Here is a 25,000-nt window from a genome sequence, read left to right as displayed (position 1 = left end):
TCTTTTTTTTTTTAAATTTCCTAATTTAGTTATAGTGCAATTTGCCAATCCCTAACTGAAAATTGAAAAAAGGTAATGATGACACAAATTTTAAAGTACATATATTATATTAATTAGAAAAGTGTTGCTGTAAAATGAGATGAATAGTGACTTTTCCTGAATTGTTAAATATTTGTCAAACTCAGCCCTTCAATTCACAATAAGATTCAATTAGTGTATTAAGTACAAAGTCCGAAAAAACGACATTTGAAATAATGAAAAAAAAATTAAAAATTAAGTTTATTTTCATTTTTCTTTAAATGTTCTGGTTTTGTTCAATTCATTTTTTAATTTTTCTATTCTGACGATCATACTTAGAGAAAACTTCAATGTTATTTAAATACAGAGGTAAACAAAAATCGAAAAAAATTCAGTTTATGACGACTCCAGCAAAAAAGATCAATTTTCTGTACAAAGCAACCTTCAGCAATTTTAAAATACTTGATCAGATAGGAGTTTTTGAATAGGAATGATGGCTAAACTAAATTGAAACTTCATAGATTAAGCGTTCTTAAGTTACCGGAAGAAAATAAGTTCGCTAACCAAAAGTTAGCGTAACTTATTTGTATATTGAACTATAATTCTGGATTTTTTTCTGACACAAGGGTATCCACTTGCTTTTATCTCGTCGAAGCATGAACAGTTATTCTTTCGATCCATTCAACTTTTGAAAATCTGCTTTTCAATCGATTGTTAATGAACAGATAAGGTCAGTAAGTTTAAATCTTGAGAAGGACCCTCAGCACAAAAGAGAGAAAATTGCTGTGATTCAGTCGAATAACAAAATTTAATTGAGCAAATTGAACCAAATTTGGCATGTGAAGGTATAAGAGTACGATAAATATGATAAATGGTTATATGATTGTTTGAAACCCCTCCATTCTTCCATTGGAAATATATATAGGAAGGGAGGAGGGAGGCTATCCCAAAAAATTTTTTTGCACTCCAGGACTTATCAAAAAATGGGGAAAAAATGACGTGGAAAAATATTTCAGTACATTATTTTTTAAGACACCACCCTTCTTTCAGTCAGTACATAAGAAGGGAAAGGCACCCTAATGCAATTTAGTTGGTATAATTAATGATTGTTAACTCGATTTACTAAACTACCAATAAATAATTGTGGTTTTGTATAAAAGTTTGTTTTTTGATAACTTCATTGTAATGAGAATCTTAAACTGCTCTGACTTGATAATTTTCATGGAAGACTTTGAATTTATTTTAAAGTTTTGCAAATTTGAGTAGGGAAAATCCACCATTTTTTTTTAAATTCGATGCTCTATTTTATATAAAAATTACTCGAAAATCCAACTTTTTTCGTACCGATCTTGAAGAGCAAGAATCCTTCTAGAATGTGTTTTAAAAGTGGAAAATTTCCAGCAAATTCTCCGAGTTATCAACAAAAAAGGCAAATTTCCTAGAAAATGAACAGAGTTTTCGTGATTGTGTCGTCGTCGCAGTATGTACTAATACTAGAGCAGGGCTGCCTTGACTAAAGTAGTGAACCTGTATACAAGGTGGGTATATATTCAGGAGGTGTTCCCGAATCACGAATTCCCGATTCAGCCATTATGGCTATGTTGGCTATGCAACTATACGGAACTCATGAAGTTTGTTTACCAACAAACCACAGAAAAGCTGAGCAAAAAAGCTTTTACCTTTCTTATTGAAAACTCAACCAAGGAAGGTATTGTGATTGTTGTTATAGTTCAAACAGATAATTTTTTAGCTGGTCATATGAATTTATGATTAGGTGCAATTTATTTCAATGCTTTGGTGAATCGTGTTTCTAGTTAGAAAACTAACTAATTATTAACGAAATTCAAGTCATTCATACCGTTTATCGCGATCCTTCGGGAATCGAGTTCAATGTTGTTTTGTTGGATTGAAGGAGCGTTCACTTTAGAGCTTGAACATTGAGCCAGAAAACAGTGCTGGGGATTTTTTTTGTCCAAGATTTCGGCGATGTTGCCACATATTTTATTTTAAGAGGGATCAGATGTCGCTTCTCTTATATGAAGGTTCACTAGACCGAACCGAACCAACAGAAAGAACAACAACAGCAACAACAAACCCAAAAACGGATTCATCACTCGTCGGAGAACACCACACCAGCTTCTATTGTGCAGCACTTAACCGTGTCGCCTCCCCGCAAAAGAATACGCCCCATGCTTCGCCAATCGCCTCAGGTGACGAGGCTGAAGAAAAACAACAACAAAAAACCGATTCACTTACAAATTCCGAGGCTCGGAAATCGACCAGTGAAATATAGATCGTGTTTCTTCCCCAAACCCCTCCACATCATCCAAAAATCCCTTCCAACCACCTCTTAATTCTAAGTTCAAAAGAGACCCACGGCACAAACATATACTTTTATAAAGTAAATTGCCTTAATAAATATATTATTAGAATAAAAATAAATAAAATCTGGGTACTCTGAGCAAAAATCTGGGCAAAATCTGTGTCTGACCAATATCTGGACGAAGGGTCAAAAGTCTTGGTTTTACAGACAAATCTGGACACCTGGCAACCCGATGCATCACCCAAAAAATCAGTTTACGAACACGCCGTGACAATAGTGACTTTCACTTAAGCGTGTATCTTATTACCACAGTTGATTTTCTATTTTTGACACGAACCGCGACAGGCATAAAAAAGTCAAATAAAAAAGTGTTTCTGAAGAAGCAAATTAAATTTTCTTATTGAAAACATATAAATAAAAATTAGTAGAATGCCTCTGCCATTGATCGTTCCGGTAAGTAGATAAATGAATTGTTAAATCTTTGGGTTGTTTCAAAATAAGCGCAGTCAGGGCCTCAGTTAAGCAGCCGCAGCCATTCTTTATGGTTTGAATTTGCCTGTATGATGAAGTCGTGTCTATTTTTATAAACCGCATCATTGTGCGTAGATTTTTAATCTTGTTTTTATTTTAGAATGCAGTTGAACCGATGCAGGTCGACGCGCAACCGGAAGACAACGAAAATAACGAGGAAGATGTGTACATCGTGGAAAATGCCTCCCTGGATCTGGAGGTTTACGCCAACCAGTACACCGGTTTGGCTAAGCTCCATCGGCTAATTTACATCGCCGACCACTGTCCCGGGCTTCGATTAGAGGCACTTAAGATGGCCATCAACTACGTAACCACAACTTACAATGTGACATTGTACCAGCATTTGCACAAAAAGTTGGCCGATTTGTCTGGCGGAAGCACCTTGCCGGATGTAGCTGCCCAATCCAGCTCCCAGGTATTTTTGAGTTGTATTATTCATTGAAAATATTAAATGGTGCACATAAATGATTGTAATACAGCCTTGAAATGTTATATAATTAGGCATGTTTAATAGATTTTCATATATTAGTTAGTTTTATTCCGGTTAACAATATGACTTTTAATGCTTGATTTAACATAATGATTCTATTGTTTTCAAGGATATCCCAAGCTTCGATACGGCATGGGTTGAGACCAAGAGTAAAAAATCAGCACTCAAGTTAGAAAAGCTTGATTGTGATCTGAAAAACTACAAGGCTAACTCAATCAAGGAGAGCATCCGCCGGGGACATGACGATCTCGGTGATCACTATTTGAACTGTGGAGATCTTTCGAATGCCTTAAAATGCTATTCGCGAGCTCGAGACTACTGCACCAGTGGCAAGCATGTGGTCAATATGTGTCTGAACGTAATCAAGGTGTCTATCTATTTGCAAAACTGGTCGCACGTATTAAGCTACGTTGCAAAGGCAGAAGGAACGACCGAAATAGCCGAAACATCAAAAGATAAAGATCCGAATCAAGCTGTTATCACACGTTTGAAATGTGCCGCAGGGTTGGCAGAATTGGCTACAAGGAAGTACAAATCGGCAGCCAAACATTTTTTGCAAGCAAATTTTGATCTATGTGATTTCCCGGAAATGATTTCCACCAATAATGTAGCCATGTACGGTGGCTTATGCGCTTTGGCAACCTTCGATCGACAAGAACTTAAGAATGTTATTTCAAGCAGTTCTTTCAAACTTTTCCTGGAACTAGAACCACAGCTGCGGGATATAATTTTTAAGTTCTATGAATCAAAGTACGCTTCTTGTTTGAAGTTGCTCGATGAAATAAAAGACAATCTATTGTTGGATATGTACATTGCACCGCATGTCAATGCGCTTTACACTCAGATTCGTAATCGTGCACTGGTTCAATACTTCAGTCCATATCTTTCAGCCGATATGCGCAAAATGGCCACCGCTTTCAATAGATCCGTTAGCGCATTGGAGAACGAATTGATGCAGCTCATCCTGGAGGGGCAAATTCAGGCACGCATTGATTCTCATAACAAAATTTTGTACGCCAAGGATGCCGATCACAGGAGCGCAACGTTCGAAAAAGCTATCAATGTAGGCAAGGAATTTCAACGCCGTTCAAGAATGCTTATTTTGAGAGCAGCAATGGTTAGACATCATATCCATGTTAAGGTAAGCGTTACAGATCTCAGAATAGATGATTTCATTAATAAATAGCACCGTTGTATGCTAATCACACTATCCCCCATTCCCCGTTCGGCTAACTTTAACATTTTCAATTTCGTTTTCTAGAACCAACCTCGTGAAAACAATCATACTTCGGAAATTCTGGCCGCCACTGGTTCATCGTCGGCGTCTTTGGTGCGAAATTGATTAAATGTTAACGAGGATGAATTTTTCGCCAGGTTCAAGAGAAAATCTAAATAAAAGCGGAAGCCTGTCACAGATTTGAGCAAACTGAAACAAACCACTAGAATTCGATGCAGATGTCGTTTTGAGGTGAAATAATTTATGAAAAGGCAGTTGGGATAATACAGCAAAATGCACTCATTTTTCATTTATTGATATGTTTTTATGAATACTTTAAATTTCCAATAAACATGCTTCGTGATAAAACTTATGTTTTTATTAATTAGTTTTGAATAGTTTAGTGTGGGTAGTTAATGATATGTTATACATTTATTAAGAAGATCTAACGTCGATGTCGATCCCGTCGAGGGCTTCGGGAACGCGATCTCATACGGTCCCGATCTTCGTTTTTTCTACGTTCATGTCTGGAATCTGAGGAACGTCGCGATTGATGGTATCGATCTTTCGAACGCTCTTCTCTATCCGTATAACGATCCTTAACAGATTTTTTGTGCTGCTTTTTTGAGGATCGTCTTCTCTCATCTTCAGAATCAGATTCGGATGAGCTGCTACTGCTACTGCTGCTGCTTCTGCTTCGCTTCTTTTTCTTGTGCTTCTTTTCCGCCTTGTGGCGCTTTTCTATTTTCTCTAACTTTTTTAACAGTTTTTTCTTTTGCTTAGTGGAAAGGGATTTGATAAAATCTGTCTCCGTCTGAACTTTGTCTAAGCCTGGTTCCTCCACCAACTGGTGTGACGTGGCCAATTCCTTAGCACTCCTTTTCATTGCCAGGCCGTCTTCTCGAAGGCCTTGTTCCAGATCGTTTTTCGACAGAATTTGATTCGCTTCCTGTTCAGAATGTATTTTTTTTGCCTCGCTCATCGATAAACTGTACATAGTGCACTCTTTGTCGGTATTTATGTGACCCCATTTGTGACATTTGATGCAGCGAACATTCCGGACTTGGATGCCAAAACTAAGAGAAAAAACAGTTAAGCGGATTGCTTTTATGGAAAATACAAACTTTTGAAATTCAATAACAGGAAAACGGTTTAAGTTTTATTACGTGTTGTTACATTGCAAGGACCTCTAGTTTTTAATTTAAATAATAGCTTGATAATAATATAAAATACACGTGAAACATGACTATCAAGAAAAGTATATTAATAGAATTGTGCTTTTGTTTCACGGATTCATCGAGCAATTATTTTAAATTATCAAACAAAATCCTCTTTTTTTAAATCAATTAATACTTACGGCTGATCACGGATCTCGGTGTCTCCCTTGCAATAGCTTTCACGAGGAGCATTGTATTTTCTTTGCCATTCGAACTTGTACTCGGTCTCATCCGATGCTTCCTGCTCCCGTTCCTTTTTCATTCCTGGGGGCAGCTCGTACATGAAGTTGACGCTCAATTTGTCCTTACTTTCCTTACTCAACATGGCCTTGTTATCGTGGAGCTCTTGTTCCTTCTCATACTGGTTCCGCAGTTCCTCCTGTTTCTTTTTGTAGGCTTCCGCCTGTTGTTCGGCCATCCATACCTAAAGCCCAGGGCCAAGGAGAAATTATGAGTAATTCATTCATGAAACCAATCTTAACAATTTACCACTTACTCTTTTCAAATTATCCCTGGAGGCAGGATGGAAGAACTTCTTACACATGTAATTATTAAAACCTTTCCCCATTTTTTAGTAAAATTACAATTTTTATGCAACGAAATGCAAAAGAAGAGAACGATCAAATTGTTTTAAAAATGTTGACAGATATTTGTGTTTATAATTTTCATTGTGCCCTGTCAGAAAGTGTCGATAGCTCATTTTTCGAGTATAAAAGCGCTACCTATATGTCAAATTTCATACCAACTCACAATTGTTTAACGCCTTTCAGTATGCATAAAATCGGATTTCGATGTTTCCGGACCACGATTTCCTTCCTATATGGAGGCGCATGGTTTTCTTTTTAAAGTCTTGAAAACTCTTGATACTGAGCGTAAAGGCTGTTCATTTAAAATAACCGGAGTAAAAACGGAAAAAGGTAGCCTAGAAACTTTTTTACTTTGTTTTCTGTTAATTTTCTATGTTACCTGACAACATGAAAAAACCTGTAAAAATGTGATTTCACTGAATTTATAATTATAAATTTTAATAAAATGTAAACAATTTTCGATATCGATGATGCTTTCAAATTGTTTCGAGGGACCGAATGTTAAAAAGGTCCTTAATAAAACAAAACAAAAATGTTTCGCTCTTTTGCCAACTGAAAACCAAATGGAAAAATGTTTGTTATTGACATTGAAGTTGTTAAAGTTAGAGTTGATTAGATGTTTCTAGTATGTTCATCGTAACAACCATAGTAATTTGAAACTATACTGTAAACAGGGTGTTGCCTATAAATTGGAACGAATTGTACTTTTATAAGTTATAGTTTATAAGTCACGGTATAAAAAGACAAGGTAGGCTACCCCACGAGTAAACAACTCTTTTGAATAGCGTGCAAGGCAAAAAGCTTTGCGCGCGTAAATTAATGCTGCGTACACCGAAGATCACTAGATGGATAGTAATGACGACATTATCGGGATCACATAGGGCTTTTGCTACACACACTGTTGGGCACACATCGAAGATTTTTATACGCGAAAAAAGCAAATTTCAGTTATAATGTTGTTCTTAACATTAATGAATGCGCCTTTTCTGTTAAAAAGTGCCAAACCATGTATTTCGAATCATTTGCTAACAGGTGGAAACAATTATGTGATTATTTGATTGAGTAGGAGTGCGAAAACAAGCAGAACAAAATGAAAAAATAACCATTATGTATTAAAAGCACATTTAACGGTTTCCCAAGATCTTTTGCTCAAATATTCGGGCTTATCTGTTAGAATTGTGAATCCAGAGGATGAAGCTAAGTGATTTCGTCGCAGAGTTTAAAAATAAGATTATCAATTCTTGTTCTGCTTCTTAAGGACACGGTCGTATTTGTGTGGCGCTATATTGCTATACCTTTCGAAACGGGCAGATAGGTTGAGCTATTACATGATAATTCCATTCGACATCGGCTATCCCCTCGTATGTCAACATCCATCCTTCTCGCCATCTCCTTCCTTCGTCATGCACACAATTCCCCCCTCACTCGCCACTCACAGAACGACGCTCGACGGAACAGATCGGATCACAGGACCAGCGGCGAACGGAACACCGGAATGGATAGCGAGGTAAGATCCCCCAAGCCACCTCTTGTCCGGACCAGGCCGCACATTTGGCGATCCTGCCGGATACTATTCAATTTGATTTTAATAGTATTTCATAGAACCTAGGACATAGAAAGAAAATGTTGGAATTTTTCAGCAGCCATTTTTAAAATCATTGGTGTTATAGATTGTATATACTTTCCCAGGAGGTAAAAAAAAAAGAGAGTAAAATTTTTGAATGACTCCCGTAATTTATTTGCCCTTTGGCCCTACCAAAAATAATAGCAAGTTTGTTTTGAACAAGGTACCAGATCCACAAGAATTACTTGGCAAATGAAAATAATTTAATAAAATTGGACTCCAATTAGTGGAGTGAAAAGATTATCGTCAATTGAAATAAATTAATGAAAAAAATAATTCCTGTTACTATAGGATTTTTAAACCTTGTACTGATGAAATTCAGCGCTCCGAACGTAACAGGACGGAGAATATCTGACGAGATGAGGACGTCCGTCAGCTAATGCAAGCGATGGGTGAGATTGAGATTTTCGCCCGATGAATTTTTGAAATTTGTTCATGACGCGATGAGGACTTCCGTCAGCTGGACGATATTGTAGCGAGCTGGCGGGACTTCCGCTTGGTTAGTGAGAGATATGAAATCTGACGAGATGTGGACTTCCGTCTGAGTTGAAATGTTTGAGATTTGACGCGATGAGGACTTCCGTCAGCTAGAAGAAGTTGGAGTGATTTGGCGAGATGTGGACTTCCGCCTAGTTAGTTGAAAATTGCAAAATCTGACGCGATGTGGACTTCCGTCAACTGATGATATTATAAGAATTAGGCGAGATGTGGACTTCCGCCTGAGTTGAAATTTTTGAAATCTGACGTGATGAGGACTTCCGTCAGCTAGAAGAAGTTGAAGAGATTTGGCGAGATGTGGACTTCCGCCTAGTTAGTTGAAAATCACGATCTGACGCGATGTGGACTTCCGTCAGTTGAAGGATATCAAAGCAATTGGCGAGATGCGGACTTCCGCCTAGCGAATTGTAAAGTTTGAGATCTGACGCGATGAGGACTTCCGTCAGCTAAACGAAGTTGGGGCAATTTGGCGAGATGTGGACTTCCGCCTGGCTAATTGAAAATTACGAAAGGTATAGCAATATAGCGCCACACAGTATTTGTACAGAATCTTTTTTTTTTTTTTTTTTTTTCAAAGAACCTTGTGTAGAGAATAATATGAGCGGAAATAATCCGAATAAAATAAATTATAAAGGAAATTGAAAATATAAAGAATAAAACAATTGTAAATAATGGGAATGAACATCCAATAAATGAAATTAAAAATATGGCAGCACTTATAATATAATGTTCAGAGAACCCATGCGACAACCCTGCAACTGACAGCATGAAGCGTTAAACGGAAAATAAATGAATCGGACGCTGACGAGAAGTAGAAAAAAAACGGACAGTTTACAGACTAGTTTCTTGGAGGAAGGACGGAGTTTTTGAAGGAGTTAGTGAACAGAAGGACTGATTTTTAGAGAAAGGGACGCTGTTTAGAAAAAATAAGGAAAGGAAAAGATATAGAAATGGGAAATAAATCGATCGATCTCGACAATGGCGCGGTCGGTTCGACTAATTGGTGAGTAAAAATTTTGTTATGGACAGATTTTTGTGACATTTGGTGATTGAGTGATGGATTGTTTTTTTTCTTTCACATTTGTTATTTGGGTGTGATGTGGCGATGAAATGCAGGCTTGGAAAAGGAAGAGAGGAGGATAAGTGTTTGAAGTACAAACTTTGAACAAGAGATCTATGTCGGTTGTTTGTGTCTGTAAAATTGTTAACATATAAGGTGAATACTGAAAGTTTGAGTGCTTTGTAGCTGGTAATAGTTTGAATTTATAAATAATGGGTAAATTCAACTCTCTGAATCCTGAATTATTTGACGAGTCAACAGAGCTGCTTAAAAGATGAATTCAGGGTAATTTCGAGTAAGATGGTCAGCCACAATAACAAGAAGCTGGGTGATGAGACGGCGAATAGATGACGAAGTATGAAAATGGTAAGGTTTAAAAAAAAAAGATAAGAGCCTGAAGAGAAAATTGGAAGTACATATGATGAGATGAGAAGACAAGAAGAGTAGATGTTAATGAGATGGGAGAGATGAAACGATAAAATAAAAATGTAAGGTCTTAAAAAAATAGAAAAAGGGAGCAAGCCTTCGAAAAAAAAAATTATTTACTGAAGTACAAACCCTTGAGAGGGGCAGTACTTTAATGGAGGTACAAACCCCTGAGAGGGGCAGTACTAGAATGGAGGTACAGACCCCTGAGAGGGGCAGTACTTGATTGAAAGTACAAACCCCTGAGAGGGGCAGTACGTGAATAGAAGTACAGACCCCTGAGAGGGGCAGTATTTTAATGGAGGTACAGACCCCTGAGAGGGGCAGTACTTGATTGAAAGTACAAACCCCTGAGAGGGGCAGTACGTGAATAGAAGTACAGACCCCTGAGAGGGGCAGTACTTGAATGGAGGTACAGACTCCTGAGAGGGGCAGTACATGATTGAAAGTACAAACCCCTGAGAGGGGCAGTACGTGAATAGAGGTACAGACCCCTGAGAGGGGCATTACTGAAAGAAGTGTACAAACCCCTTAGAGGGGCAGTACTTGAATGGAGGTACAGACCCCTGAGAGGGGCAGTACTTGATTGAAAGTACAAACTCCTGAGAGAGGCAGTACGTGAATATAAGTACAGACCCCTGAGAGGGGCAGTACTTGAATGGAGGTACAGACCCCTGAGAGGGGCATTACTGAAAAAAGTGTACAGACCCCTGAGAGGGGCAGTACTTGAATGGAGGTACAAACCCCTGAGAGGGGCAGTACTTGATTGAAAGTACAAACCCCTGAGAGGGGCAGTACGTGAATAGAAGTACAGACCTCTGAGAGGGGCAGTACTTGAATGGAGGTACAGACCCCTGAGAGGGGCAGTACATGATTGCAAGTACAAACCCCTGAGAGGGGCAGTACGTGAATAGAGGAACAGACCCCTGAGAGGGGTATTACTGAAAGAAGTGTACAAACCCCTTAGAGGGGCAGTACGTGAATGGAGGTACATACCGCTGAGAAGGTCAATACTTGATTTAAAATGAAAAATGAAAGCATTAGTTACTAAGGCTCAGAGCTCAGACGACAAAAAAAAAATTCACTATTTAAGAATGAGCAAATGGGAAGAAGAATGATGAAACATGACAAGATGAGAAGACAAGAAGTATAAAATATGGGAAATTTGAAGGGAAGATGCAACGATGAGAAACTGAAAAGACTTAAAAGAAAATAGTTACGAAGCTGGAGAGATGACGAAAAGCATTATTCATTGAACTTGATAAGCTTATGAACAGATATATTGATAATAATAATAATAATAATAATAATAATAATACAGGAAAAGCAATTCAGTAAATAAAAAAGACGACAATAAAAACCATGATATTGAGATGACGAAAAGTAAGAAGACTTGAGAGGAGGAAATGAGATGATTGAAAGATCACGATATAAGAACAGAAAACTGGTAATTAGAAGATGAGAGAAGTGGAAGAAAGCATTATAGGATGAAAGATATTTGTTGAGACGGAAATGATGAAACGTTGGAAGGAAAATTAAATAAGGAAGGTTAAAAAAAATTGGATAATAAAGATTAAAGCTGGAGGTTGGGACGACAACAAGAATTCAAAAATCAGACAATTGAAAGATAAGAGTTGTAAGTTGAGAGGCTGGAGAGAAAAGTAGAAGGTAAGATGATGAGTTGAGAATACATGAAGAATAGAAAATGAGAAAGGTGATGGGAGAAGTGAATCGAAGAGGAACAGAAACGATTCAAAGGAGAAGAACTTAAGCTGGAGATCTGACGAAAAGAAGCAAATAAGATGAGGTATTGAGACGGTTAGAAAAAAAAATAGAAAAATTAGAAGGTGAAAAGATTGAAGGAGGACAGTAAAGGAATGGAAAGTTTGCGGAAATGAGAAGGCGAGAAGCCTTGAATGGAGACGCGAAGGATGAAACAGTTTGAATAAAAATAAATAAAAGAGGCTTAAGCAGAAAAGATAGGAAGATGGAAGTATGGGATGATAAAAAAAAAAAACGAAGCTGCGTGCAGAGAGGCCAAAAAAGATGACCGGATTTCAAAATCAGAAACCTGAAAGATAAAAATCGCAATTAAGGGGCTAGAGATAAAAGTGGAAGGTAAGATGAGAAGACAAGAAAAGCAGAAGATGAGAAATGTTGTGGGAAGATACAAGGAAACGACCAGGAACAGAAACGACCATAAAAAGTATTTAATAGCTGGAGAGATGGCGAAAAGATGATAATAAGATGAGATATTGAGACGGTATAAATAGCATTATTCATTAACTTCGGCAAGTTTGTGAGCAGGCGATTTGTTAGAAAAAAAATCAGTAAAAAAAAATAAAATAAAAAAAAGGTACGACAACATGAAGCTGGGTATTACGATGTTTAAATGTCATCTCAAAGTGAGAAAATGAACAGATTGGAAGATGACGATATAGAGTGATATAAGAATAGAAAACATGGTAATTAGAAGATGAAAGGCTGGAGAGAAAAATGGAAGAAAGATGAAATTATGGGAATTGAGACGGGAGAGATTACACGATGAAAGGAAAATTAATAAGAGAGTTGGAAACAGAAGAAATAAGAAGATCAAACATTAGATAACAAAGATCAATGCTGAGAGCTAAGACGACAAAAAGATGACCGAATTTTTAAATAAGAAATTGAAAGGCCGAAGAGAAAGGTAGAAGAAAATATGATGATATGAGAAGATAGGTCGAATACAAGATGAGAAAAGTGATGCGAGAAATGGAACGTTAAAAAAAAAAAAGTAGTTGAGAGGTTGGAAAGAAGAGTAACAGAAAAGATGATAAAATCAGAGGATGTAAATTGATACAAGAAGGATGGAACAAAAAAAATAAAAATCAAAATAAATAAGAGGTAGAAAGATGGAAGGGGTCGATAATAAAGATTAAAGCTGGGTGCTGAGACGACAAAAAGATGACAGGATTTGGAAATTTGAAAATTGAAAGGTAAAAATAACAATTAAAGATGCTGGATATAAAAGTGTAAAAGGGATGAAAGGATGGGAGAACAGGAACAGTAATGGGCGAAATTGTAACGGGAGGATAAAACGATGAGAAACTGACACGACTTAAAAAAAAGAGTTGAGAGGCTGAAGAGATGAAGAAAGGAGAATGGTAAGCTGAGCTATTAAGACGGGGTAGCAATTTTTTTTTAAATTTTACTAAGCACTTTACGATGAAAGGCAAATTAAATAAAAGATTTTAAAACAGAACTAAAAAAAAAAAATTTAAAAAAAAAGTCTAAGATAGCAGAAGAGACGCCAAAAAGATGACAGAAATTTTAAATTAAAAAAAAATGGAAAGCTGAAGAGAAATGTAGAAAAAAAGATGATAATATTAGAAGACAGAAAGAACAGAATATGATAAATGTGATGAGAGAAGTAAAACGAAAAAAGTAGTTGTGAGACTGGAGAGGAGAATGGAAGAAAAGATGGTAACATCAGAGGATTTGAATTGAGACGGGAAAGATGAAACAAGAAAAAGAATTAAATAAGAGATGTGGAAACAGAAGAGATAGGAGGATGAAAGGGTTGGATAACATATATCAAAGCTGGGTGCTGAGACGACAAAACGATGACAGGATTTGAAAATCAGAAAAGTGAAAGATAAAAATAAAAATTAAAGATGCTGGATATGAAAGTTAAATAGGAACGATAGGATGGGAGGACAGGAACAGTAAAGGATGGAAAGTGTATTGGGAGGATAAAACGACGAGAAACTGAAACGACTTAAAAGAAGTAGTTGAGAGGCTGAAGAGATGAAAGGAGAATGGTAAGATGAGCTATTGAGACGGTGTAGAAAATATTGTTTATTAACTTTACTGAGTTCACTTCACGATGAAAGGTAAATTTAATAAGAGAATTTAAAACAGAATAAAAAAAAATAAAATAAAAATTATTAGATATAAGAAAAGATCAAAGCTGGGAGCTGAGACGACAAAAAGTTGACAAAATTTTTAAATTAAAAAAAATGGAAATCTATAGGGAAAGGTAGAAGAAAAGATGATAATATGAGAAGACAGGAAGAACAGAAGATGATAAATGCGATTAAAGAAGTAAAACGAAAAAAGTAGTTGAGAGGCTGGAGAGAAGAGTAACAGAAAAGAATGGAAGTAAAGGTGATAACTTCAGAAGATTGGATTTGAGACGGGAAGGATGAAACAATGGAAAAGAATCAAATAAGACATGTTGAAATAGAAGAAATAGGAAGATGAAAGGGTAGAATAACATAGGTCAAAGCTGAGTGCTGAGACGGCAAAAAAAAGATAACATGATTTGAAAATCAGAAAATCGAAATGTAACAATTAAAATTAAGAAGGCTCGGGATGCTAAGACGGGAGGACAGGAATAGTAGAGGTTGAGAAGTGTAATAGGAGGATAAAACGATAAGAAACTGAAAAGTAGTTCAGAGGCTGAAGAGATGACGAAAGGAGAATGGTTACATGAGCTACTGAAACTGTGAAAAAAAAAATGACTACTCGGCTCAGGAGCATATAAATAGATTTAAAAAGTGGTAAATGTGAAAAAAATTAAATAAATGGCAAGGCCATGACAATCGGAAGCTGGGAATCGAGACGACGAAGGGAATATCGAAGTGAACAGATTTCAAGAGGACAATATGAGAATGGCAAATTAGTGAAAGAGGAATTTGGTAATTAGAAGATGCAAGGCGGGAAAGAGAAGTGGAAGAAAAGATGGTAGCTAGGATGTGAATTAAGACAGGAAGGGTGAAGCAATGAGAAAGAAAAGAAATGAGTAAAAGGTTGACACAGAAGAAATAAGAGAATTAAAGGATGAGCTAGTAAAGATGGGAGCAATCTCGAGAAAGGTCAGTCAGCTACGTACGATAATGAGAGGCTGAGTGCCGAGACGACGAAAAGATGATAGGATTTGAAAATCCGAAAATTGAAAGATAAAAATTATAAGATGAGAACTTAAAAAAAAACAGGAAGAAAAGATAATGACATGAAAAAAGTGGAAGATGAGATATATGAGAAGATAAAACCATGAAAAAAAAAACGAATTGAAAAAAATATAATAAAGATAGTTTAAGAAGTAAGATGTAGATGACGAAAAGAGGTTAATAGTATTAGTTATTGGGACTATATAAATATGTAATGGCTAGAAGATGAGCAAATTTTCGATGGTAGGGTGTAACTTGTCTGGAAACAGTCATTGGAAGAACTCGGAGATCGTTGGTGATGTTTTCACTATCAGAGGTTAACTGTTGGATACTTTTTGATTCAGCCTTAGTTGGACGGGGTTGGCGGAATCTAAAACAAACAAGCAGCGTGAATGCAATGTAGTCTAATTACGAGATAAACACATCACAATAATCGTACAAATTATCATTATTGAACGGAATTCATTCGTTCGCAAGTAAACATTGCATCCGGGTTGTGACGTCTCCTGTTGAAACCATCAACGAATAGTAAACCAATTCTCTTGCACTGTCTCTGTTGGTGGGAGTCTGGAGTCCTGTTTGGTATAATTGGAGAGTTTTTTTTTCGTTTTTTTAAATGAACCGAAAAGAAGAATGAATATAGTTTCAAATTTCCGCACAAAAATCGACTTTGCTGTTCGTTTCGATGTTTACGTTGTATTCTGTTGTATTGAGGAAGGCGTTAGCTATATATGTTACGCTACGTTACACTGTCAGAAAAGATAAACCTGCACTGTTATTTAAATTTACTCAATTTGTTAATTCTTATTCTGCAGAACAACTGTGAGCTTCATTGAGATGAGATTATCGGTTGGAAAGTATAGAGTATTGGGTATTGAGCGTATTGAGTGAACAGATAAAGATACATATAAAAAAAAAGCATTTATTAGCAACATAAAGTTAAAATAGGAAGAAAAGATAGAGAGGTTCGAAGGGCAATAAAAATCAACTAACTATGGTAAATGATGACATTATCTTGTAGTATGGGTTGTTCAGCACATTATTAAAACTAAATAGTCTTCTTTTTTGTCTTTCTACTTGAACTACTTCTGCAGCATCGATGATCTGCAAGCAGTCCTGGATTTTGGGTAACTAATCATCTAGCGGGCGATTAAGAGTTCAATTGATAATGATCAATTTGTTGAAACCTGCAAACGTTTTAAAGCTCAATCAAAGTGAGAAATCTTGAACACATATAAGGTAAGGAGTAATAATATTCAATCAAAGAAATTCCATTTAAAATTCCATGGAGATGTTATTAAATCCGCTAAATTGTATTGTTGAGATGATATTAACGTTAATAAATATTTATCGGGAAAGTCAAAAACAACAAATAAGTTTGAGATGTTTAGCAGTGGTAAATGTATATTTAATATGAATAAACATTTAGTATAGGGGTGGAGGCGAATGTAGAGAATAATATGAGCGGAAATAATCCGAATAAAATAAATTATAAAGGAAATTGAAAATATAAAGAATAAAACAATTGTAAATAATGGGAATGAACATCCAATAAATGAAATTAAAAATATGGCAGCACTTATAATATAATGTTCAGAGAACCCGAATAGAATTGCACCGTGAAATAACCATGAATTCCATATTCACAAACTATAAGTTTCATGGTTTACACCATGATTATAATCGTCCACGAAACCGTGAATACACATTGGAATTCATAGTTTACGACCATACATTTCATCGTTTTGGCGAAAATAACCATGAAAAAGGGGTATTGTTATGCAGCGTGACCATGAAAAAAATGGCGATTTTCCATTCATTGAGAAGCCCAAAAATATGAAGTTCATTGTTGTAACATCTTTCAATTTTTCATAGTAAAATCATGAAAATCCCATGATTTTCATTGTAAAACCGCTGTAATGAAAATTTTTCCTCATGGTGGGTTTTTTGTACTTGGTTTTTGTTCTGTCATCATTTTCTTATATTTGTTTGAAAAAAAAAAACGAATAAATTTATTAACATTTATTTTTATTCCCACATTTTTAACACTTTACTTACACATTTCATCATTCACTGGACTGGTCTGCGTCGGGTTCCGGCATCCCGTAGTTCTAAGGCCAATTCCGGCATCCGTAGCCACCCCCAGTATCCATTGGCTATCACCTCCTGTGCCATATGCAGTGTTTCGGATGTATTTAGCTAGAATCGATAGAAAAATATTATTAAGATGATTGTCTCTCGTTAAATAGAATATTTATTGACTCACCGTTTCGCCCATCTCCGAACACTTAAAATAACTTTTTTTTTAAATCCTTGAAATCCCGATTGCCGATCGAGAATGAATGCGGACAGGAATAAAAAACGTGCCGAGAGCTGCAGCTGTCAAAAAACCACTCATACACGATAAACTTGGAAATGTAAATTTTAAAAAAACATTACGCTCGCCGGATGTTCTTTTTACCATTAAGTTCATGATCACATTTAAATTCAATGGAAAATGAATGTGATACCATGGTTCTGTCCTATTCGGGAACCCATGCGACAACCCTGCAACTGACAGCATGAAGCGTTAAACGGAAAATAAATGAATCGGACGCTGACGAGAAGTAGAAAAAAAACGGACAGTTTACAGACTAGTTTCTTGGAGGAAGGACGGAGTTTTTGAAGGAGTTAGTGAACAGAAGGACTGATTTTTAGAGAAAGGGACGCTGTTTAGAAAAAATAAGGAAAGGAAAAGATATAGAAATGGGAAATAAATCGATCGATCTCGACAATGGCAACTCGAAATCAGTAAACAAATCTGCAAACAAATAAGCAAATGTACTGGCTACTTTAAAATGAGCTATATATTAAAAAACTTTCGATAGCTTTCGTAAATTTATTCAAAAACTAAATTTCTTCCTTCGAATTGTATTCAGTTTGCAAGAAGCTGTCACTTGTGTTTGCGCAACGGCCTAAAATACTAATGCACTGAGCAAGAACCCTATTGATCACCGTGTTAGTTCATAATAAACCGTTAACCTAAAAACATAAAAACTCTGTAGAAGTATTATTTGGGAATCCATAATCATAATACACAATTGTGATTATTAAATAACAGAATTCAAAAAGAAAAATAAGATTCAGAATTCAGATTGATAATTCAGAATTTAAAATTTAAAGTTTAGAGTTAAGAATTGAGAATTAAGAATTTAGAGTTAGGAGTTAGGAATTAAGAATTAAGAATTGTGAATTGAGAGTTGAGAATTTGATTTAAACATTCAGAATTCGAAATTTAGATTCAGAATTCAGATTCAAAATTCAGATTCAGTTTTTTTTTTATTTTCTATTTATTCATTTTTTATAACGAAAATAACTTTATTACCAGCTCTATTATTACAATTTCGATACATTTTATAAATATTGACCTTTCAAATTACACAGTTTGATAGAAATATTGATTTACAAAGCAAATCAAGCTCTTCAATATATTCATTTTCACGTTTAATTCCATGGACATTATAATTTCTTACTGCATAACTATTTATTCTACAAAACGAAAAATTTTAACATGTGATTCTATGCTAGGAAACTCGATTCCTTCCTTGTAATTCAGGTTCAGAATTCAGATTCAGATTCAGAATTCAGATTCAGAATTCAGATTCATTATTCAGATTAATAATTCAGATTCAGAATTCAGAATCAGATTCAGAATTCAGATTCAGATTCACCATTTTTCAGATTCAAAATTTAGATTCAGAATTCAACTCTCAATATTCATAATTCAGAAATTGAATGATCATTAGAAGTCATGGAAGATCAAGACTTAAAGTTGGGGAATTTATGAAAGGGATTTTTTTATTTTGATATTTTTGATAACATTCAGATTGAAGATTCATACTTGAAATTGAATTAATAACATTTATCATTTTTCGAAGCATGTGTTAAATTCAAATGAAATTTAGTAGTGATAATATTCGCAGCCTGAAATCAACAAGAAGATTCGTTTATTTCCCACGTAGGTGTTTCAAGTTGCAGACAATTGTTAAAAGATTTCTTCGGGCTTTCATAGCCCATTGTGAATACCAGTTCCGAGGAAACACTGCCTATGGTCGATGAACTGAACTGATCGTTGCTCAAGTTTTTCCCCAAACGAGTTGCGGCATCGCTCAGAGTTTCAGTGAGTTCATATTTGGATAGGACTTGGATCATCTTTTTGATTTTCTTTCGAGTCAATTGGGAGTTTATATTACGAATACGAGAGTTTATCCGGTTAGATCCTGCACTGGATTTGATTGAATGCCTAATCACAATAGAGTCGTATAGTTTGGCTTTAAGAAATAAATACTCCCATTGATGCAAAAGTTCTCTTTCTAGCGTGATAACATATTTCGTGTTGTCTTTCTCAAAAAGAAACCATTTCACGATAATCTTCAGAAGTCTTCTAATAAATGCTTCCACGTTTAAATCAGTGTAGCTGCAAGTTAAAAAAAATGTTTCAGTTTTTTTCAAAGCTATTTTAGATGAATTACATACACTCGAAGGAACAGCAAGAAAAGCACTGCCAAGCTCCCGAAACCGGTCACTACGGAACACATTTCCAAAAACGATGAACTGCTTGCATATTTAATGGTGGGTTCAATTTTGAAACTACCGTTTAATTCACTTAGCACAATTTGGATTTGATACTGCTTCGGACACTGTTTTTGGATTTCCAAAATATTCATGTCATGTCAAAAGTGGTTGGAACGATTATATCATTGCTTGCTGAGATTTTCGAAGAAACACCTAGTGAACTAGAAACACCAAGTAAATCTTTGACGTTTTGTAGCTAGGAGAAAATGTATACTTGTTCCCAAAAGTATTACTTTAGTATAAGATTCATTTCCCTATGGGATTATGATTATTTTTAAAAAAATTCAAATAGGGGATACAGTAATATGTTTATACCAAACAGCTTAGATAATATCAGATATCCAAAACGGGTTAATAGGTTCATAAATTAGTTGTCAACTGATGACGGTTGAACCCTTTTCATACTGGATAAGACAACCCGCTTCGTTGTATCGATCAGTTTATCTCAGTACGAACCCTACCGGCTTCTTGGGGTGGGCAGCATAAGGGAATCAAACTTAACCATATATAAGCGAGCAGCTGTTGAGAAATAAGGGTCAGCAGAAGCGACTGCTTCGGAATTATCCCCAGGCCCAGGATAGATGGAAAAGAGTATGCTAGCGGTTTCTATCGGATGGTTCATTCATAGATGCGTCTTCATATGAAGCCAATCGTTTAGTAAGACTAAGAGGAGTTGCGAATATTATTGTCCACACCGTTTTCCACTGGAATTTGCCATCTGTTGCCTTTTTGGGTTGTCGGTGAAGATAAAACTGATAATGAATTTAGTTTTACGGTTTAGTTATAAAAAGGATTAAATTTTAGCTTATTTTGTTGCCTGGGGGGAATGCTTTTGAAACGAAAACGAACTAATTTCAAAATTCTGCAAAAAAAAAGTCCACCAAAGTATTTACAATGTATCAAGCGCTTATGTGGATGGAAAAAATATTTTACGTGGATTTTTTTTATCGATTTCAAAAAATTGGATTTCACTAAATTTTTATTTTTGAAGAATCTTAAATAAAGTAGAATTAAGGATTCCTTGCTTCAGAAAATTTAGAAAAAAACAGGATATTTGACCCAAAATCCGGTTTTAACGTTTACCAAGCTTAAAAGTGGTCCAATGTTTCGTAGTGTTTAATAGAAAGAAAGTGGATTTTCGGCGTTCGAATCGGAGGAATAAGTTTTTTAGAAGCTGCGGTAAAGAGGTCTGGTGCTACGCCTCCCGTACCAACTCAAAAAGGCTGAAGTCCAGCTTCTCCGTTACACGGTAACCAAAGTTACTCTATTCTGTATAAAAATCCATTCAGTTTCCAGAAAAGTGTCTCCACTTAGTTTTATGTTTGGGCGCTTTACGCAGAGCGTGAGCAAAAAGCTTTTATTCATTTTGAGCTTTCAGTCAGTTAGTCCATTCTGTATATTTTTACGCAGGGATGCCACGCAGCACTTTTTGAATCGGTTTGCTTATAAAAAATAAATTGTCGGATATGAATTCTTCAACAAAATTTATTCTTGCTGGATTCTTTATTTATAAATATATACATTCTGAACGATATTAAATTACTCAAATTTCAAATTTAGAAAGCCAAATAAGGACAGTAAAGCTAGACTTTAAAATTCAAATCAATACTTAAATCTAAAAATTAACATAAATATTGAGTATTCCGATACAATGATAAAGAAACTAAGTAACAAACAATTTATGTACCTATTCCATTTGTTTATAACCTCCAGAGCCCAGGCTTCATCAAAAACAGTTTCACTCTGATAAATCAATTGCATCAGGCTTGTCAATTCTTTTTGAAGTGTCCCGAGATGCTGTTTCGTTTTTCAGCCAATGTGGTAACTGAAAAAAATGCTGTTAACTATTAGAAATTCGAAATAAAAATTGTTGCGATTTACCTTCATCGTCATCAGCATCGAAATCCTCTATAAAAAGGTGTTCCAGTTTTTGGCCAATCAGTTTCGCAATAAGAGACTTGAAATGTGGATGACTACTACTGCTACATACGATATGCGTGATAACATCCAATGTAGTTTTCAGGAATCCAAAATCGGTTACACCATCAATCGTTGATTCGTGTGCATCTGTAATGTGAAGTTAAAATTATCAACTTTTAAAGTTGTAATGATTAAAATAACAAAAAGATTTTCCGCGTGTTTCCGTAATAAAAGAACACATTCTGGATGTTAAAAAATAAGCATGAGTTAAGAATCAGGACCGAATTCCAAATACAAATCAATTCATTACTAAGATGAAAAAAACTCTACTCACTATAGATTGTGACATATTTATTACTTTAACACAATAACCTACCTTAAAATTTATTGTCCATCCATTATGGTGATTTCCTATCAGTAAAAGCTTCTAATGCATATAAGGAGGAATCAAAGCTGGAGGACATCATCAGCCAATACATATCTTCCGGTTCAAGATTTTCCGGAGGATATTGACCTTAAATTACATTCCTTTAAATTTGGCTTACATTTATCTTCTTTTTTGGCTCGTATTCTTTTAATGGGATGATTCCGGTACTTTTTCCGATAAGCATCCGTGACCATTGGGTTGCAGTACAAAAAAACGACTTCATCATGCTGCACCTCATCGTTCTGCATCGCTTTTCCAATATTTTCCACCGCTGTAAAATATTATAAATAATTGATGTTAATTATAAATAATTCTCCAACTATTTGCGGCAACGACTCGACGGGAAAGTCGCAATGCAAATTTAATCTCAACTTACCCTATTCTTCGAAGATTCTGATTCTGATTCTGATCAGATAAATTTTCGATGCACAAAATGTCGCTAAAAGGAACCATTACGGGCGATTTAATTTTATAACTTGAATCAAGATTGAATTTGACCTGAGATAGTTGATCACAAAGATTTTGCAATTTGCTTTGATCCCGCGAATTTGAAAAATTTGTATGCTTTGACATCTCTGTCCAAAAGCTTTCCAACAACAGCAATGTTTTTACACAGAGCTGAATAATAGAGTTTTAGTTTGCATCTGTATATTGGTGACCCAAAATTACTCAAAACTGAATTGGGGGTATACAAATTTTGAACAACAATCAATTAGTTATTTTGAAGGTGTAATCGCTATACATTTAATGAATAACTCAACTTTTCCGTGTAATCCAAGGACGTTCAAAAGCTAAGTACATTGCAAATTTATGCATTATTTGTTATTACAGTAATACCTCGATATAAAGCAACGAAATTTTTTTTTCGTTGAAGAAACCATAGGTACAGAAGTCTGTACAGTGATTGATCAACTGTCAGTAATCTGAAAAACTTATTTGAATAAAAGACTACATGCCCTAACCTCACTTCAGCTTAAACAACTTATCTGTAGGTGCAAATATAGTCATTAAGTTTTGGAATGGATATACATGCTCTAGGCTGGATTTTCAGAAGCACAAAAGAGACTATCACAATACTGAAAGTACTGAAGTTACAATTTCAACGCTTGCGCTCATTCGCTCTTTATGCCTCTGAGAATTTACCGCATGGCTCATAAACAACAATTTTATATTTTTATGACAAAAAGTATTGAAATTAAACATATTTATTCAAATTAGAAACATTTTTAAAAGTTACGTAATATAGAGGCAGAAGTTGCTTTATATTGGGTTACGTTATATCGAGATTGCTTTAACAAGAGGTTGCTTTATATCGAGGTATTACTGTATTCATAATTCTCAAATGATATTTAATAATAACAAAAAAAACATGATTTTTAGAGATTTTTCCTCCGTAAATATTTGCAGGCAGAAAATAAAAACAACTTTAATTTCAAATGAGTAAACTAACAAAAGGCCAAAATTAGAGAATCATTGAGAAGTTGTCAGAACGGCTATGATGTTAATTCTTCTTATATCGGGTTTTAAATTTGTCCTTTTCTTGTTATTTTATTTCTTTAACATTCTAACTGATTCTGGAACTTAAATATAAAGTCGTTGTAGAAATTTATTATTGTTTTATGAAGCAATTAGAAAAGCTAGCTAGTTTGGTCAGAGGAGTTAATGTATTAAAATTAAGCACCGCATAATATTTATATGTATATATGGATGGAAATACGAGATAGTTCTAGGAAATCTAAGCAAAATTTTTTTTCGATATTTTACTTTAAAAAAGAGCCGTGTTAGAAAATGAAAAAATTAAAAATAATGACAACAAATAAGGCTTTCAGTTTGAGCAGGTAATAAATATACTACATCGCACTTGTCAAAAGTGTTTCCTGATCATATCCTTTATCCCACACACCCAAAACAATTTTTTTTGCTAGGATGCAGAGGTGACCTCGGTCCTAAAACACAAATTTGAATCTTTCATCCCTTTCTATATTTTTCCTACCTATCAATTGACTACTAGGACGTGGCCGGCGCCGTTATTGATGGTTAAAGAGAGAGTATCAGTTTTGTGTATTGAGAGTGAGTCGCTAATCGCAAGCATCGTTCTTTTGACCTTTGCGCAAAATTGATAGCCTCGGTCAATCACGGAGTAGCAACCATTGGCGATGTGGAATTATTTCTACTGAGCCACGCCTGCGATCATGGTGCTCGAAATGCATTTATTTAAAAAAAAAAAAACAATTAACAAAGTTCATATCATCAAATAACAATCAGAATCAGGAAAAACTATTTCAATGAATTCCATTTTGTAAAAAAAATTAACAGAGCATTTCGGGTACAATGATTCATTCAGGTGGATGTGAGTAGTCAATCAAGCTAAGCTAAGCTAAATATTTGCAGGCAGAAAATATTTCGTTTGGAATTTCGTAACCATTTCAAAATCCAAGTTTTAGAAACTTTTATGCTGGTCGAGATGAAAGTTCTATAGGAACTTATTTCTAAAATAAATTTTATATACCCCTTAAGTCCCACGTTCACATGATGTGTTTTCAATAAGTTTATTGATGATTTTTTTCCTTCAATTGATAAGATTTGTTTCATAAGACTGAACAAATAAAAAAAAAACGTATTAAGATACATAAGAAAATTTAGTCTAGATTCATTAAATATAATTTGAGAAATAATATAATTCTTGATATTTATAGTCTGCATTTTTTTTATATTACTATTTTACGATCTAAAGTATTTATTATAACACCCTTTCGCAATGAGATAAAAAAAGAAAAATATGCCTCCTTTGTCTTTCCTAAATTAAGGTAAGGATTGATGAGATTTCCAAAATACATAATAAAATAAAAAAATTACTGATTTTTTCCATTATTCGTTGTTTTTTAAGCAAAATTATGAAAAAAAAATAAGTTTTATGTGATAGCGTTATCTCACAAAAAGCAACCGTCTATGCAAATATTTTTACAAATAAACTCTATTTATTTGCATCAACTTTTTTTTTTTGCTAAAATTGTTGAAATAACCTGTTCTTTTTATTATTTAAAAATAACAGTCGACCAATTCAGAAGTAACCAAATCAATAAATTTAATACAATTATTTAAGCGTTTGTAATTTTTC

The 25,000-nt window shown here is 35.0% G+C and overlaps 3 protein-coding genes across 3 annotated transcripts; 1 reads left to right on the top strand and 2 right to left on the bottom strand.

Moving 5' to 3' along the window:
- Window positions 1-2,640: 2,640 nt before the first annotated feature.
- Window positions 2,641-4,947, top strand: LOC129756922 (COP9 signalosome complex subunit 1b). Its single transcript, XM_055753981.1, has 4 exons — window positions 2,641-2,794; window positions 2,973-3,287; window positions 3,472-4,503; window positions 4,624-4,947. Exons 1-4 carry the CDS (start codon window positions 2,771-2,773, stop codon window positions 4,702-4,704), a joined length of 1,452 nt encoding a protein of 483 aa, XP_055609956.1. The 5' UTR covers window positions 2,641-2,770; the 3' UTR covers window positions 4,705-4,947.
- Window positions 4,882-6,453, bottom strand: LOC129756923 (corepressor interacting with RBPJ 1). The gene is made up of 3 exons (XM_055753983.1): window positions 6,292-6,453; window positions 5,936-6,219; window positions 4,882-5,654 (listed from the first exon to the last, which is right to left on the bottom strand). Exons 1-3 carry the CDS (start codon window positions 6,361-6,363, stop codon window positions 5,024-5,026), a joined length of 987 nt encoding a protein of 328 aa, XP_055609958.1. The 5' UTR covers window positions 6,364-6,453; the 3' UTR covers window positions 4,882-5,023.
- Window positions 6,454-18,874: 12,421 nt separating this feature from the next.
- LOC129750518 (uncharacterized) lies at window positions 18,875-19,671 on the bottom strand. Its single transcript, XM_055745479.1, has 2 exons — window positions 19,437-19,671; window positions 18,875-19,377 (listed from the first exon to the last, which is right to left on the bottom strand). Exons 1-2 carry the CDS (start codon window positions 19,625-19,627, stop codon window positions 18,891-18,893), a joined length of 678 nt encoding a protein of 225 aa, XP_055601454.1. The 5' UTR covers window positions 19,628-19,671; the 3' UTR covers window positions 18,875-18,890.
- Between the last annotated feature and the right edge of the window lie 5,329 nt (window positions 19,672-25,000).

Source organism: Uranotaenia lowii, chromosome 3 (genome assembly GCF_029784155.1).
Source record: "Uranotaenia lowii strain MFRU-FL chromosome 3, ASM2978415v1, whole genome shotgun sequence".
In the NCBI taxonomy this organism is placed as follows: Eukaryota; Metazoa; Arthropoda; class Insecta; order Diptera; family Culicidae; genus Uranotaenia; species Uranotaenia lowii.
This window is presented reverse-complemented; position numbering and strand designations above follow the sequence as displayed.

What these genes read in the sequence shown, in the direction of transcription:
- LOC129750518 (XM_055745479.1), bottom strand. Translation starts at nt 19,627, where the DNA reads ATGAATATTTTGGAAATCCAAAAACAGTGTCCGAAGCAGTATCAAATC. An exon ending in TTCTTGCTGTTCCTTCGAGT is followed by an intron (nt 19,378 to 19,436) that starts GTATGTAATTCA and finishes TTTAACTTGCAG; the next exon opens with CTACACTGATTTAAACGTGG.
- LOC129756923 (XM_055753983.1), bottom strand. Translation starts at nt 6,363, where the DNA reads ATGGGGAAAGGTTTTAATAATTACATGTGTAAGAAGTTCTTCCATCCT. An exon ending in CCAGGGATAATTTGAAAAGA is followed by an intron (nt 6,220 to 6,291) that starts GTAAGTGGTAAA and finishes CCTGGGCTTTAG; the next exon opens with GTATGGATGGCCGAACAACA. An exon ending in ACCGAGATCCGTGATCAGCC is followed by an intron (nt 5,655 to 5,935) that starts GTAAGTATTAAT and finishes TTTTTCTCTTAG; the next exon opens with TTTTGGCATCCAAGTCCGGA.
- LOC129756922 (XM_055753981.1), top strand. Translation starts at nt 2,771, where the DNA reads ATGCCTCTGCCATTGATCGTTCCG. An exon ending in CTCTGCCATTGATCGTTCCG is followed by an intron (nt 2,795 to 2,972) that starts GTAAGTAGATAA and finishes TTTTTATTTTAG; the next exon opens with AATGCAGTTGAACCGATGCA. An exon ending in CTGCCCAATCCAGCTCCCAG is followed by an intron (nt 3,288 to 3,471) that starts GTATTTTTGAGT and finishes ATTGTTTTCAAG; the next exon opens with GATATCCCAAGCTTCGATAC.